Source organism: Elephas maximus, chromosome 11 (genome assembly GCF_024166365.1).
Source record: "Elephas maximus indicus isolate mEleMax1 chromosome 11, mEleMax1 primary haplotype, whole genome shotgun sequence".
In the NCBI taxonomy this organism is placed as follows: Eukaryota; Metazoa; Chordata; class Mammalia; order Proboscidea; family Elephantidae; genus Elephas; species Elephas maximus.
Window position 1 is genome coordinate 92,079,738 of NC_064829.1, and position 17,006 is coordinate 92,096,743.

General features: G+C 39.8%; 1 protein-coding gene across 1 annotated transcript in view; it reads left to right on the top strand.

The window, feature by feature from the left end:
- Positions 1-4,123: 4,123 nt before the first annotated feature.
- GP6 (glycoprotein VI platelet) overlaps positions 4,124-17,006 on the top strand; it is a 29,320-nt gene continuing 16,437 nt past the window's right edge. Inside the window, exons 1-3 of the mRNA XM_049900883.1 lie at positions 4,124-4,194; positions 13,954-13,989; positions 14,134-14,391. Of these exons, the coding sequence (XP_049756840.1) occupies positions 4,161-4,194; positions 13,954-13,989; positions 14,134-14,391 (328 nt within the window). The 5' untranslated portion in view covers positions 4,124-4,160. The remainder of the gene's footprint in view (positions 4,195-13,953; positions 13,990-14,133; positions 14,392-17,006) is intronic.

Here is a 17,006-nt window from a genome sequence, read left to right on the forward strand (position 1 = left end):
GTGAGAATGGTTGCACAACTTGAAGAATGTAATCAATATTGCTGAATTGTATTTGTAGAAGTTGTTGAGATGGTACATGTTCTGCTGTGTATATTCTCAACAATGACAACAAATAAAATAAACTATAAAAAAAAGAGGTGCCATCTGGCACCAGATACAAGAAGTCAAGAAGAAATAAGAGTCATATTGGTTGCTGTTGGTATTTTACTCCAAAGTTCTAGGACCTGCTGAGAGCTGAATCCTTCAGAAGAGTGAAGAGTGAAAGAGGAAGGGCTCTTCGTGAAGTCACTATATTGCAAAACAAAATGAAATTCTCTCTTTCCTTCCCTCACTTTCACATGCCCTTTCTCCCTCTACACACACACACACACACACACACGCACACACCATATAAAAAAGTTCAAACCAATCTGACAACAAGGAATTGCTCTTGGAGAGAGAGATGGTGCAGAGGGTATGTGAAGAGGAATTGATGATTTTCCTCCAGTTTTGATGATATTCTCTTCTTAATTGTGCAATTAAAATAAACAGAACATAATGAAAAAGAGATGTGTATGAGAGAAGAACTGGAGTACATATGAAAAATAACTCTTTCAATAAGTTTTGATGAAAGAAATTGGAGAAGAAAGCTAATGTTAGAACAGGGAGAAGTAGTTTTGGCAGGGAAGGGGTAGATTTTTTTTTATGCATGTGTGTTGGTTGATAGAAATAAATGAGGTGGGATAGTAATGTAGTTAATACTGGGGAGGGAAAGATGATTGACACTTGGTGGAATGGCATATTAGATAAGAGTTCAGGTTCTGCAATGAATGGGTTTAATCTGGGTTCAAATCCTTCTTCTGCCATCCACAAGTCCATGAATATGTACACAAGATAATATTGCATCTCAGCACCTTGCTCTTTTCCCTCAAGGCGCTTATCAAAATTTCTGTGTATTCGGCATTAACAGGCTACAAACCATAACCAACAACACACACGCTCCAAAAGATAAGCTAGATAACTGGGATCTTCTAAAAATTAAACACTTATGCTCATCGAAAGACTTCACCAAAAGAGTAAAAAGAGAACCTACAGACTGGGAAAAAAATTTTGGCTATTACAAATCAGACAAAGGTCTAATCTCTAAAATCTACAGAAAAGTCCAACACCTCTACAACTAAAATACAAATAATCCAGTTAAAAAATTGGGTAAAGGAAATGAACAGACACTTCACCAAAGAAGACATTCAGGTGGCTAATAGACACACGAGGAAATGCTCACAATAACTAGCCATTAGAGAAATGCGAATCAAAACCACAATGAGATACCATCTCACCCCGGCATTACTGGCACAAATCAAAAAACCAGAAAATAACAAATGTTAGAGAGGCTGTGGGGAGGTTGGAACTCTTATGCACTGTTGGTGGGAATGCAAAATGATACAAGCATTTTGGAAAACCGTATGGTGCTTCCTTAGAAAGCTAGAAATACCATATGATCCAGCAGTCCCACTCCTAGGAATATATCCTAGAGAAATAAGAGTCATCACACAAATAGACATATGCACACCCATGTTCATTGCAGCATTGTTCACAATACCAGAAACAGATGGAAACGACCTAGATGTCCATCAACAGATGAATGGATAATCAAACCGTGGTACATACACACATAGAGTGTTATGCAAAAATAAAGAACAATGATGCATCTTCGAAGCATCGCATAACCTGAATGAATCTGGAGGGATTATGCTGAGCGAAATAAGTCAATAAATAAGTCATAAAAGGACAAATATTATATGAGACCACTGCTGTAAAAACTTATGAAAAGCTTTACACACAAAAAGAAACATTTGATGGTTACGAGGTAGGGGAGGGGTGGGGATGGAAAAACACTAAACAGACAATAGATAATAGGTAACTTTGGTGAAGGGTAAGACGGCAGACAATACTGGGGAAGCCAGTACAACTTGCCCAAGGCAAGGTCATGGAAGCTCCATAAACACATCCAAGCTCCCTGAGGGACTGAATTTCTGCGCTGAGAGCTGCGGGGACCATGGTCTCAGGGAACATCTAGCTCAATTGGCGTAACACAGTTTATAAAGAACATGTTCTACATTCTACCTTGTTGAGTAGCATCTGGGGCCTTAAAAGCCTGTGAGTGGCCATCTAGGATACTCCACTCGTCTCACCCCTTTGGGAGCAAGGGAGAATAAAGAAAACTAAAGATACAAAGGGAAAGATTCATCCAAAGGACTAATGGACCACAACTACCATGGCCTCCACCAGACTGAGTCCAGTACAACTAGATGGTGCCTGGCTACCATCACTGACTGCTTTGACAGGGATAACAATAGAGGGTCCCGGACAGAGCTGGAGAAAAATGTAGAACAAAATTCTAACTCACAAAAAAAGACCAGACTTACTGGTCTGACAAAGACTAGAGAAATCCTGAGAGTATCGCTCCCAGACACTCTTTTAGCTCAGTAATGAAGTCACTCCTGAAGTTCACCCTTCAGCCAAAGATTAGCCCCATAAAACAAAACGAGACTAAAGGGCACACAAGCCCAGGGGCAAGGACAAGAAGGCAGGAGGGGACAGGAAAGCTGGTAATAGAGAACCCAAGGTCAAGAAGGGAGAGTGTTGACATGTTGTGGGATTGGCAACCAATGTCATAAAACAATATGTGTACTAAATGTATAACTAGAAGATAGTTTGTTCTGTAAACCTTCATCTAAAGTACAAAAAAAAAAAATTCCTTGTATTTTAATTCCTCATTTGTTAAATTGAATTTTGCTTAGGATAGAAGACTCACGAGGGCAGGGACCCTGTGTCTTTCTCACTGCTGCGTCTGGCACCATTCATTATCTCTTCAGTATTCTTCTTTGCCATTAGAGTGTGAATTAGCTTAGAGGAGCAACACTTTAAGTTTCTTCCGAGCCAATCAACAATCCCAGAATTTCTTGCAGCTAGGTATGGCCGTAAGGTTGGTTTTGGTGAGTTCTAAGTGGTCACCTGCTGGGTGAATTCTGGGAAAGATTTTGTATTCATAATAAAGGGGACAGATGTGGTTAGCATAAGCCTCTGCCCCATCTTCCTACTTTGAACATGGATACAATGCCTGGGTCTAGGCATCCAGCTTGTGATGTTGAGGAGAAAGCCAAGAGGATGACAGAGAACCCAACTCTGCCATCATTGGGCCACCACACCAATGCCTTCATTACATTCTATTTTGTGAGAAAAACAGAATGAATTGTCTAATAATTGTTACTATTTTTTCATTATATGCAGTTAAAAGCATTTGGAATTGATAATATGGCTAATGTCAAGGGCATTCCACAATATTTGAAAGGAAGTAGGTATTCAAATATGTTTGTTGAATTAGTCAGTGGCTTAGGGAGGGTGTGACAGTCAATTTTGTGTGTCAACTTTGCTAGGTTATGATTCTCAGTGGTTTGGCCAGATACTGGGCTGGTTGCTGTTCCGTAATGTAACATAATACAATGTAATGTGGTGTGGTGTGGTGTGGTGTGGTGTAATGTAATGCAACATAATGTAATCATCTTCCATGAGGTGATTTGATGTGACAAACCAGTCAGTTGAAAGGGGAGTTTCCTTGGCAGTGTGGCCTGCCTCTGGTATATAAATGGATATTCTGGCAGAGCTTGCTCTCTCTTTTTGAACCATGTACTCTTTGCATTGCCTGATTTATGGATTGTGGGATATAAGCCTGCAGAAATCTCTGGCCTGTCACCTGACCTATGGATTTTGGACCTGCCAGCCCCACAGTTGCATGAGCCAATCCCTTGAAGTAAATCTCTCTCTGTATACACACACACACACACACGCACATACATGTCTCACTGGTTTTGCTCCTCTAGAAGAACAGGTGATGTCAGGGAGTTTATGGAAATATCAGAACATGGGCAATGTCTCTCAATGAGAAATGAATGGTGTGACTCCAGGCTGGTGAAAGGAGTTAAGTGAGACTCCTTCGGGCTTGTGTGCGAGTCATTCTACCGAGGAAATGGTCCAGCTTGATTAGCCTGAACTAGGAAAAGCCAGGGCTGATGGAGGGGAGGGAGGAGCATATCCTTCATCTTCAACACATCCTGTCTCTGCTCTAGGCCCCCACCACCTCCTTCCCGGGGCCACAGAACTCAGGACGGGACTGAGGAACCATGTCTCCATTCCTGTCCGCCCTCTTCTGCCTTGGTGAGTCCTCAGGGTGGATCTGGGAGAAGCGGAGGGGATAGGCACAGGGCCACCAGATGAAGACTCCTAAAATTCCAGGACAAAAGGGGACCTATGAGAGCCCCTTCATTGGTTGGGTGGGAAAACTTGGATCCAGGGAGATTATGTGTTTTGTCTAAATTATATTAGTTTATTCATGGTTGAGTCAGGAAACGAACACAGGTCTCCTTGTTTGGGCTGCAATGTTATTCCATTATACCATGGTTGCTTTTATAGATATATATGTATGCATATGACTATGAGATCAGGGCTAGACTGTAGGTTTAATTTGCCAATGTTCCTTATAATAGCAAGGGAGCAAATAATAATCTGTCACAAGGAGGGATTGGATGTATTTTTTACTGCCTGATCTTTATCAGGCTTTGTGCCAGGTGTGTTGTAGACGTTGTTTATGTTTTCAGAAGAACTTTACTGCTGAAGGGATAGGGTTCCAGCAGGCTAAGCAGGAAGGAAGCAGTTGTGTCACTGGAGTTAATAGGGCAGACTCTAATTAATCGATCAATCAATTAATCAGTCAACACGAGCTTACTATGCATGGGCCAAGAAGCCTGGGTAGTGCAAGTGGTTTGTGATTGGCTGCTAACATAAAGGTTGGTGGTTCGAACCCACGGAGTGACTCCATGGAAGAAAGTCCTGGTGATCTGCTTCCATAGAGAATACAACCAAGAGAACCCTGTGGAGCAGCTGTACTCTGTCTGTGACACATACGGTTGTCATGAGTCAGAGTCAACTCGATGGCACGGGGTTTGGTTTTGGTGTTGGATGATGGGTCACGTATTCTTCTTTTTTTTTTTTTTTCTTAACAGATACTAATGCATTTAATCCCCATGACAGCCCTGTGAGGTAGGGTCTATTATCCCCATTTCACACATGAGGAAACTGAGGCCAAGAAGGGTAAAGTAAGTAACTTGTTCAAGGCCACACAGCTAGGGATTGGATTCAAACTAAGAAATTTTGGTACCAAATCCATGTTCTTTACCGCTAAAATATGCTGCCCATGTTTGAATTGAGCTCCTTCCAACTGCAGGATGTTGGACAAGATACTAATGCTTTCGGTGTTTTAATAGCTTGGTATAGAAAATGGTACTAATAATGGTACCTACCCAGTAGATACTATGAGTCAGAATCGACTCGACGGCACTGGCTTTGGGTGACCCAATAAATTATGACGAGGATTCAGAGTCCATATGCAGAAAGTGTTCAAAATGGCTCTTGGGTTATTTCCAGTCATGTTTTTTTTAGAGGGTTGCATGAGAATTGTTAGGTTTATAATAGAACGATAATAATCTTTATCTTCATGTGTGTGTGTCTCTGTGTGCAAAAATTAGGGTTACCACATATCCACAGAGGATTCAGTTAAATTTTAATTTCAGATAAACAACAAATAATTTTTTGTGTAAGTATATCCCAACTATTTCATGGGACATATTTATACTAAAAATTGTTGTTGTTTATCTGAAATAAAAATTAACTGGAAAGCTGGCATTTTTATTTGCAAAATTTGACAATTCTAGTAAGATTGAAATAGAAAATACTATCAACTCAGGAGAAAGGCAAAAAAGATGTCTTAGCTTCCACAATTTCGTGGAAAAGCTATTGAAAATTGTGGAAAGAATTAACAATAAGTTCAAGGAAAACTAAAAAAAAACCACAAAGGAAAACTATACAGATGGAAATAAACCAGGCATTCATCAATTAAAACAAAAAAACCACACTCGTTGCCGTCGAGTTGATTCTGACTCATACCAACTCTTCAGGAGAGAGCAGACAGTAAAACTCCATAGGGTTTCCAAGGAGTGGCTGGTGGATTTGAACTGCTGACCTTTTGGTTAGCAGCCAAACTCTTAACCAAGTGCCACCAGGGCTCCTATTGATTCCAGGGAAAACACATAGGAAAAATATATAAGCACAGCGTTATAATGCTCAGATGTGAACGATATTTGCATAGTCATAACAATGTAATCACAGAATATTGATTTAACAAAAAAAGTATAAAACAGTAGGAAACCTGTGAGTAACACACCCTGAGATATCTTGACTTATGATATAATGCAAGAGACCTCATCCTGGACAAAGCCCCCTTCTCAAAGAGGAAGTTTTTTTTTTGTTTAAATTGTGTTTTAATTGAAAGTTTACAATTCAAGTCAGTCTCTCATACAAAAAACTTATATACACCTTGCTATGTAACCCTGGAAACCCTGGTGACGTAGTGGTTAAGTGCTATGGCTGCTAACCAAAAGATCAGCAGTTCGAATCCACCAGGTGCTCCTTGGAAACTCTACGGGGCAGCTCTACTCTGTCCTATAGGGGCGCTATGAGTTGGAATCGACTCGATGGCAATGAGTTTTTTGGTTTATGTAACTTTTTTAGCTACTCTCCCCCTAATGTGATGGCACATTCCTCCTCTCTACCCTGTATTCCCCGTGTCCATTCAACCAGCTCCTGTCCCCCTCTGCCTTCTCATCTCACCTCCAGGCAGAAGCTGCCCACATAGTCTTACATGTCTACTTGAGCCAAGAAGTTCACTCCTCACCAGTATCATTTTCTGTCCTACAGTCCAGTCCAATCCCTGTCTGAAGAGTTGGCTTCGAGAATGGTTCCAGACTTGGGCTAATGGAGGGTCCGGGGTCGCTCCAATATCAGTCAGACCATTAAGTCTAGTCTTTTTATGAGAATTTGAGGTCTGCATCCCACTGTTCTCCTGCTCGATCAGGGATTCTCTGTTGTGTTCCCTGTCAGGGCAGTCATCAGTGGTAGCCGGGCACCATCTAATTCTTCCCATCTCAGGCTGATGGAGTCTCTAGTTCATGTGGCCCTTTCTGTCTCTTGGGCTCATATTTACCTACGTCTTTGGTGTTCTTCATTCTTCCTTGCTCCAGGTGGATTGAGACCAATTGATGGCATCTTAGATGGCCGCTTGCTAGCATTTAAGACCCCAGATGCCACTCACCAAAGTAGCATACAGAATGTTTTCTTAATATATTTTGTTATGCCAATTGACCTAGATGTCCTCTGAAACCGTAGTTCCCAGACCCCCGTCCCTGCTACTCTGGCCTTGGAAGCATTTGGTTGTATTCAGGAAACTTCTTAACTTTTGGTTTGGTCCAGTTGTGCTGACCTCACTTGTATTGTGTGCTGTCTTTCCCTTCACCTAAAATATTACTTGTCTACTATCTAATTAGTAGACAAATAGTATTACTTGTCTACTATCTAATCGGAAACCCTAACCAAAAGGTCGGCAATTCGAATCCACCAGGCGCTCCTTGGAAACTCAATGGGGCAGTTCTACTCTGTCCTATAGGGTCGCTATGAGTCGGAATTGACTCGATGGCACTGGGTGGGTTTTACTATCTAATTAGTGAATACCCCTCTCCCTCTGTCCTCATCCTCATAACCATCAAAGAATATTTTCTTCAATATATAATATAAACTTTTTCTTCAGTTCTTATAATAGTGGTCTCATACAATATTTGTCCTTTTGCAACTGATTAATTTCACTCAGCATAATGCCTTCCAGATTCCTCCATGTTATGAGATGTTTCACGGATGCATCATTGTTCTTAATTGTTGCATTGTATTTCATCACGTGAACATACCATAATTTATTTATCGATTCATCTGTTGATGGGCCCCTTCATTGCTTCCATCTTTTTGCTATTGTAAACAGTGCTGCAATGAACACGGATGTGTGCATATATCTATTTGTGTCGCGGCTCTTATTTCTCTAGGATATATTCCAAGCAATAGTATTGCTGGATCATATGGTAGTTCTATTTCTAGCTTTTTAATGAAGCACCAAATCAATTTCCAAAGTGGTACCATTTTACATTCCCACCAGCAGTGTATTAAGTGTTCCAGTCTCTCCACAACCTCTCCAACATTTATTATTTTGTGTTTTTTGGATTAATGCCAGCCTTGTTGGGGTGAGATGGTATCTCAAGGTAGTTTTGCTTTGCATTTCTCTAATGGCTAATGATCGTGAGCATTTCCTCACGTATCTGTCAGCTGCCCAAATTGTCTTTGTTGAAGTGCCTGTTCATATCCTTTGCCCATTTTTAAATTGGGTTATTTGCCTTTTTGTTGTTGAGTTTTTGCAGTATCATATAGATTTTAGAGATGAGATGCTGATCAGATTTGTCATAGACAAAAACTTTTTCTGAGTCTGTAGGTAATCTTTTTACTCTTTTGGTGAAGTCTTTAGATGAGCATAAGTGTTTGATTTTTAGGAGCTCCCAGTTATCTAATTTCCTTCTGGTGTTTGTGCATTGTTAGTAATGTTTTGTATACTGTTTATGCCATGTATTAGGGCTCCTAGTGTTGTCCCTATTTTTTCTTCCATGATCTTTATCATTTTAGATTTTATATTTAGGTCTTTGATCCATTTTCAGTTAGTTTTTGTGGATGGTGTTAGGTATGGGCCTTGTTTCATTTTTTTGCAGGTGGATATCCAGTTATGCCAGCACCATTTGTTAAACAGACTGTCTTTTCCCCATTTAACAGACTTTGGACCTTTGTCAAATATCAGCTGCTTGTATGTGGATGGATTTATGTCTGGATTCTCAATTCTGTTCCTTTGGGCTATGTATCTGTTGTTGTACCAATACCAGGCTGTTTTGACTACTGTGGCGGTGTAAGTTCTAAAAACAGGTAGTGTGAGGCCTCCCACTTTGTTCTTCTTTTTCAGTAATGCTTTACTTCTCTGGGGCCTCTCCCCTTTCCATATGAAGTTGGTGATTTGTTTCTTCATCTCATTAAAAAATGCCATTGGAATTTGGATCAGGATTGCATTGTATCTATAGATTGCTTTGGGTAGAATAGACATTTTCACAATGTTGAGTCTTCCTATCCATGAGCAAGGTATGTTTTTCCACTTATGTAGGTCTCTTTTGGTTTCTTGCAGTAGTGTCTTGTAGTTTTCTTTGTATAAGTCTTTTACATCTCTGGTAAGATTTATTCCTAAGTATTTTATCTTCATGTGGGCTATTGTAAATGGTATTTTTTTTAGTGATTTCCTTTTTGAAATTCTCTTTGTTGGTGTAGATGAATCCAACTGATTTTTGTATGTTTATCTTGTATCTTGATACTCTGCTGAAGTCTTCTATTAGTTTCAGTAGTTTTCTTGTGGGTTCTTTAGGGTTTTCTTTGTATAAGATCATGTCATCTGCAAATAGAGATACTTTTACTTCTTCCTTACCAATCTGGATGCCCTTTATTTATCTAACAAAATTGCTCTGACTGGAAACCCTGGTGGCATAGTGGTTAAGTGCTACAGCTGCTAATGAAAGGGTCGGCAGTTTAAATCTGCTAGGCGCTGCTTGGAAACTCTATCGGGCAGTACTACTCTGTCCTATAGGGTCGCTACGAGTTGGAATCGACTCGATGGCACTGGGTTTGGTTTTGATTTTTAATGGCTCTGACTAGGACCTCCAGCACATTGTTGAATAAGAGCAGTGATAAAGGGCATTCTTGTCTGGTTCCTGTTCTCAAGGGGAATGCTTTCAGACTCTCTCCATTTAGGATGATGTTGGCTGTTGGCTTTGTATTAAAAAAAAAAAAATTTTTTTTTTTAGATGCCCTTTATTATGTTAAGGCATTTCCCTTCTATTCGTATTTTGCTGAGAGTTTTTATCACAAATGCGTGTTGGGCTTTGTCAAAGGCTTCCTGCATCAATTGATAATATCATGCGGTTCTTGTCTTTTGTTTTATTTATATGATGGATTACATTGATTGTTTTTCTAATGTTAAACCATCCCTGCATAACTGGTATGAATCCCACTTGGTCATGGTGACTTATTTTTTTGATATGTTGTTGAATTCTATTGGCTACAATTTTGTTGAGAATTTTTGCATCTAAGTTCATGAGGGATATAGGTCGGTAATTTTCTTTTTTTGTGGTGTCTTTACCTGGTTTTGGTATCAGAGATATGCTGGCTTCATAGAATGATTTTGGGAGTGTTCCATCCTTTTCTATGCTATGAAGTATGTTTAGCAATAGTGGTGTTAACTCTTCTCTGGAAGTTTGGTAGAATTCTCCAGTAAAGGCATCAGGACCAGGGCTTTTTTTTTGTTGGGAGTTTTTAAATTACCTTTTCAATTTCTTCTTTTGTTATGGGTTTATTTAGTTGTTCTACCTCTGTGTTAGTTTAGGTAGGTAGTGTGTTTCTAGAAATTTTTCCGTTTCCTCTAGGTTTTCAAATTTGTTAGAGTACAATTTTTCATAGTAATCTGATATGATTCTTTTAATTTCAGTTGGGTCTGTTGTGATATCAGCCATTTCATTTCTTATTTGGGTTATTTACTTCTTCTCCTGTTTTTCTTTGGCCAGTGGTTTATCGATTTTGTTGATCTTTTCAAAGAACAAGCTTTTGGTCTTGTTAACTCTTTCAATTGTTTTTCTGTTCTTTATTTCATTTAATTCTGCTTTAATTTTCATTATTTGCTTTCTTCTGGTGCCCGAGGGTTTCTTTTGTTTTTCTCTTTCTATGTGTTGAAGTTGTAGAGATAGTTCTTTGATTTTGGCCCTTTCTTCTTTTTGGGTGTGTGCCTTTATTGCTATAAATTGACCTCTAAGCACTGCTTTAGCTGTGTCCCATAGGTTCTGGTAGGAAGTGTTTTCTTTCTCATTGCATTCTATGAATTTCTTGATTTCTTCTATAACTCAGTAGTTTTTGAGCAAGGTGTTGCTCAGTTTCCATGTGTTTGATTTCTTTTCCCTGCTTTTTCTGGTATCGATTTCTACTTTTATAGCTTTAGGGTCAGAGAAGATGCTTTGTAACATTTTGATGCTTTGGATCCTGTTAAGTCTTGCTTTGTGACCTAATTTTCAATGCTGTTAAAGTCTGTTTTGTGTATCTTGAAGCCCTCTCATTGGATACATAAATATTTTTTATGGTTATATCCTCCTGGTATACTGACCCTTTAATCATTATACAGTGTTCTTCCTTATCCTTTAGTGGTGGATTTAACTTTAAAGTCTATTTTGTCCCAAATTAATATTTCCACTTCTGCTCTTTTTTTGATTGTTGTTTGCATGACGTATTTCTTCCACCCTTTGAGTTTTACTTTGCTTGTGTCTTTAAGTCTAAGGTTTGTCTCTTGTAAGCAGCGTATGGGCAGATTGTGTTTTTATCCATTCTGCCACTCTTCAAAGAGGAAGTTATTGTTATTATTTTTTAAATTGTGCAGCAGAGTTAGGTCTGATAATTGACTTCCTGTGGTCATTGGGGGATTTTCTCAGTTCATTTATGATCAGTTGAGGGTAGATTTTGCTGTCTTTATTGGCGTAATTTTTGTGACCATATAGGCTACTGAAAAGTATTTACTTTCCACTGACCTGACCATATATTTTCTTTATAAATTTTGGGGCCCAATGATGGCACAATGGTTAGGCACTTGGCTTCCAACCGAAAAGTCAGTGGTTCGAACCCACCAGTGGCTGCTTGGAAGAAAAGATCTGGTGATCTGCTCCTCCTATAAAGATTACCTTTTACCTTTAAGTTGATTCTGACTCATAGCGACCCTATAGGACAGAGCAGAACTGCCCCACAGGGTTTCCAAGGAGCACTTGGTGGATTTGGTTAGCAGCTGTAGCTCCTAACCACTATGCCACCAGAGTTTCCCCATAAAGATTACAGTTTAGGAAACACTAAGATTCAGTTCTACTCTGCCCTACAAGTTCACTGTGATTTGAAATCAACTTGATTGCAGACAAAAACGACGTATTTATTACACATGCAATAATACCGATGCATACCACAACATAGATGAACCTTGAAAACATCATGCTGAGAAAAATAAATCAGTTGCAAAAGGACAAACACTGTATGATCTTACTTATGTGAAGTAAACCAATATATAGAAACCGAAGATTATTAGTGGTTACCAGGAAAGGGATGGAGGGGGAAGAAGGAGTTTTCGATTAGGATACACTGAGTTTATGTTAATGGTGGTTGAATGATTTGGAAAAGGATAGTGAGAATGGTGGCACAATTCGAAGAAGGTAATCAGTGTTACTGAATTGTACATGTAGAAATTGTTGAGATAGCATATGTTTTGTTATTTATGTATATTTTCACCCTGGTACCACAATTTAAAAAAGAAGTAAAGAAAATTACAACAACACACAATATGCTATTGTCTATTTTGTATATTAGGAAATTGAAAGAATGAAAAGAGAGAATGGCAGTGTAAAGACTGAATCATCAGCTCCACTCGGGGAAGTCCATAAACAATGTCTGAAATGAATAAATTAACAAATGGATGTATCCACACATATTTTTTGTAGAACTATGGAAACATAGGGGCCCTGGTGGTGCAGTGGTTAAAGAGCTCAACTGTTAACCAAAAGGTTTGCAGTTCAAATCCACCAGCCACTCATTGGAAACCTTATAAGGCAGTTCTACTCTGTCCTTTAGGGTCTCTGTGTGTCAAAATTGACTAGACGGCTATGGATTTGGTTTGGTTTTTGGTATGGAGATATAAAAATGCCAGAAGGAATATCTAAAATCGTCAAAAGTGTGTGCATCAGAGGAGGGGCACAGAAGGAAGTTGGGCAGGGTGGGTCAAGGAACCCCTATTTGAGTTTTTTTTTTTTTTTAATGTAGTAAAATACGCATAATATAAAATTCACCATTAATGACATTTAGGACATTCGCAATGTCATGCAACCATCACCACTATACTATCTAGTTCCGGAACATTTTCATCACCACCAAAGGAAACTTCACACCCATTACACAATCACTCCCCTTTCCCCTTCCTTCGCATCCCCTACTGTTGTTAGTTGCCTTCCAGTCAATTCTGACTTATGGTGACCCCATGAGTAGACCCCAGAGTAGAACTGCTCCATAGGGTTTTCTTGGCTGTAATTTTTTTTTTTTTTTAAGTAATATTTTATTGTGTTTTCTGTGAAGGTTTACACAGCAGTTTAGGTTCCCATTCAACAATTTCTATACAAGTTGTTCAATGACATTGGTTACATTCTTCACAATGTGTTCTCATTATTTCTTTTTGGTTGTTCCATTTCCATTAATCTAGTTTCCCTGCTCTCTTACATTCTCCTCTTTGTTGTAAAATAATTGTTGGCGGTTTGGTCTGACATAGATGATTTTTAAAACAGCACAGTACTTACAGGTGATATTCATTATTTTTTGAGCCAATTTGTTATTTAGCTACAAGGGGTTACTTTCGGTTCAAGGTTTGAATCTTATCTCAGGGCAATAGTCTCCAGGAGCCCTCCGGTCTCAACCAATCCAGTAGGTCTTTTTTTTTTTTTTTAATTTGCGTTTCTGTTCCACGTTTTTCTTCCATTCTATCACGGTTCATCTATTACAGTTGGAACCGCCAGCCTTTAGGTTAGTAGTGTAGCACAAACTGTTTGCACCACCTAGTGACCTTACCATTTCCTAGGTGACCACTAATCTAGGTCTGTATGGATTTACCAGCTCTGGCTATTCTTTATAAATGGAATCATACGACATGGGGCCTTTTGTATCTGGCTTCTTTCACTTAAATTATGTGTATGTAGGACTTTTAAAAAATAATTATGACAAAAGAGGGATAATATACGCAAATGCCACATCACCATGTCTGACAAATAGGAAGTGTTGATGGGGCACCAGTTTTCTTTTTTTTTAATTAACAACATTTTTTTAAATTGTGGTAAGCATATATATGTAACAGAACATTTACAATTTCAACATTCTTTATTCTTGCCTTAGGGCTGTGCCTGGGGAAGGTGATACAAGCGCAGAAGGGTGAGTCCTCCCTAAGTCCCCAGAGCCTTCCTCTGGGTTCAGCCAGAGAGAGTGTGGGAGGGTGTTTCAGGGCCCCAGGAGGGGAGTCTGTTCGGAAGCAAGAGTCTGGGAGGGCCCTGACTTCTAGCTCTGCTTCCCTTCCAGCCCCTCTCCCCAAGCCCTCCCTCCAGGCCTCCCCCAGTGCCCTGGTACCTCTGGGGAAGTCGGTGATCGTCCAATGCCGGGGGCCTCCAGGCGTAGACTTGTACCGGCTGGAAAAACTGTCATCTGGGAAGTATGAGGATCGGGCAGTCCTTTCCATTCCGGTCATGAGGGAGAGTTTCGCTGGACAGTACCGCTGCACCTATCAGAACGGGACTGTGTGGTCTCCATCCAGTGACCTGTTGGATCTGGTTGCTATTGGTAACTGGGGATGGGTGAAGCTGCACATGTAGCCTCAGTACTACACAGTGGTCAGCTCTGGGCTCCAAGAGGGTGAAAATGGGGATGTAGGTGATGGTAAATCTAAAGCCCCACAGGGGGTTAGGGAGAGGCAAAAGAGGGACTTGCCTTGGGTGCAAAATTTAAGGGGGCACCAAAAAAAGTGTTGTTGTTGTTGTTAGTTGCCATCCAGTCAGCTCTGACTCATGGCAACCTTATGTTTAAGGGAACGAAACATTGCCCAGTCCTACGCCATCTTCATGAATTGTTGGTATGTTTGAGTCCACTGTTACAGCTTTTGTGTCAATCCATCTCATTGAGGGTCTCCCTCATTTTTGCTGACCATCGTGTTTGGTAAAGAGGGAGACCCTCAATGAGATGGATTGACACTCTGGCTGCAACGACGAGCTCAAATATAGCAACGATTGTGAGGATGGCACAGGACAAGGCAGTGTTTTGTTGTTACCCATAAGGTTGCCATGAGTCATAGCCAACTCGATGGCAACAATCAACAACTACTTTACCAGAGAGACATCATGTTCTTTTCTAGTGATTGGTCTTTCCTGATGATACATCCATAGTAAGCAAGCTCAAATCTTGCCATCCTCACTTCTAAGAAGCATTCTGCCAAAAAACTTAGTAATCAAGATAGTTGATATTTAATACAAGATAGTTGATATTTATTGAAGTGAAATTCACATAACATAAAAGTAAACATTTTAAATGGAACAATTCAGTGTTACTTAGTACATTCACAAGGTTATGCAATCACTACCTCTATCTAGTTTCAAAACATTTTCATCACCCCTAAGGAGGCCTCAGGAAACTCTGGTGGCATGGTGGTTAAGAGCTACTGCTGCTAAATCCACCAGACGCTCCTTGGAAACTCTATGGGACAGTTCTACTCTGTCCTATAGGGTTGCTATGAGTTAGAATCAACACGATGGCAATGGGTTTAGTTTTAACGAGACCCATACCCATTAGCTGCCACTCCCCAATCTTCCCTCCCCCCAGCCCCTGACATCCACCAATCTGCTTCCTATCTCTATTGATTTATCTATTCTGGATATTTCATACACATAGAATCATATACTATGTGACCTTTTCAATGTGAACAAAATACCACAATTTTAAATAAAGACAGGATCAGACAGGACCGTGCCCAACCATATCAGAGCCTGAGGCAAAATGAACAATGTATACCTTCTATCCATAATTTTCATGTGTTTTAAAAATGGTTAATTATTTTCCAGAAATAGATTTTTAAAATATTGTTGATTAGTTTGTTTCCATTAAAGCCAGGACAGTAACACTATAATAAACTGTGTGTCTGTATATGTATAAATAGAATATTTAAACTTAAAATAATGGTGTGAGTTTTAATATGCCTACTTTTCAATTTTTTTTTCCACTGTGTTAAATATAGTGGGAAAAATTAACCATTAAAAAACAGCAACATAACAACATGAATAGAGGGGCCTATGTTTTTTTTTTTTTTTTTGCCTCAGGGTTCAGCAGGCTTGGTACAACATGGTAGGATTAGAGTTTGGTGATTAGAATGTGAACATCTTCGGTGGAGCCCTCTTTTTGTCTGCCAGAGGGGATATATACTAAAAAAGTTCTTAATACCATGAATAAAGCATTGCGTCCTAAGTAACACAAACTCTGTCTTTATTTAAAATTTTGATATTTTGTTCATTGTGAATTTGTTTGCATTAATTTTCAATTTAAAAAATTGCTTTAAAATACTTACCTTAATTACTGTGTTTTGGGGCATTCCCTTAAATTTTGTGCTCAAGGCAAGTGCCTCACTTATCTCACTCTAATCAGGGCCCTGGCCTTACAATGATCCACCAGACCCCATGTGTGCCACCTCCCAGCTCTCATCTCCTACCACACTGCCTCTCCATCATCCACTCTAGCCACACTGGCCTCCTTGCTGCTTCTAGAACATTCCAGCCTGCCTACTTCCTTGGGGGACTAACTCAAATGCTACCTTCTCAATGAATATTTCTCTTACCACCTGTACCTAGCTTCCTGGGGCTGCTATAACAAAGTACCACAAAGTGGATGTCTTTAAACAAAAACAATTTATTCTCTCACAGTTCTGGAGGCTAGAAGTACAGATTCAGAATGTCTGCAGGACCAAGTTCTCTCGGAAGGCTCTAGGGGAAGATCCTTCCTTGTCTCTTTCAGCTTTTGGTAGCCCCAGGCTTTCCTTGGTTTGCAGCTGCAGCATAAGTCTATTGTCATATGGCACCTTCCCTCTATGTCTCTGTGTCTCTTCTCCTCTTTTATAAGGACAACAATCCCAATGGATTAGGACCCACCCAACTCCAGTATGACCTCATGTGAACAGATAACATCTTCATAGACCCTATTTCCAAACAAGGAGTTTCTGGGTGGTACAAATGGTTAAGCACTTGACTATAACCCAAAAGGCTGGCAGTTCAGAATAGACTGTACTGTAAGACATAAAATGGCACTGAAGAAGAGTGTGCTTCTCAGTTCCAGTAGGTACATGAGATTAAATGGGCAGCTCCTGTCCAGAGGAGAGATAAGAAGGCAGAAAGGGATAGAAACTGGTTGAATGGACA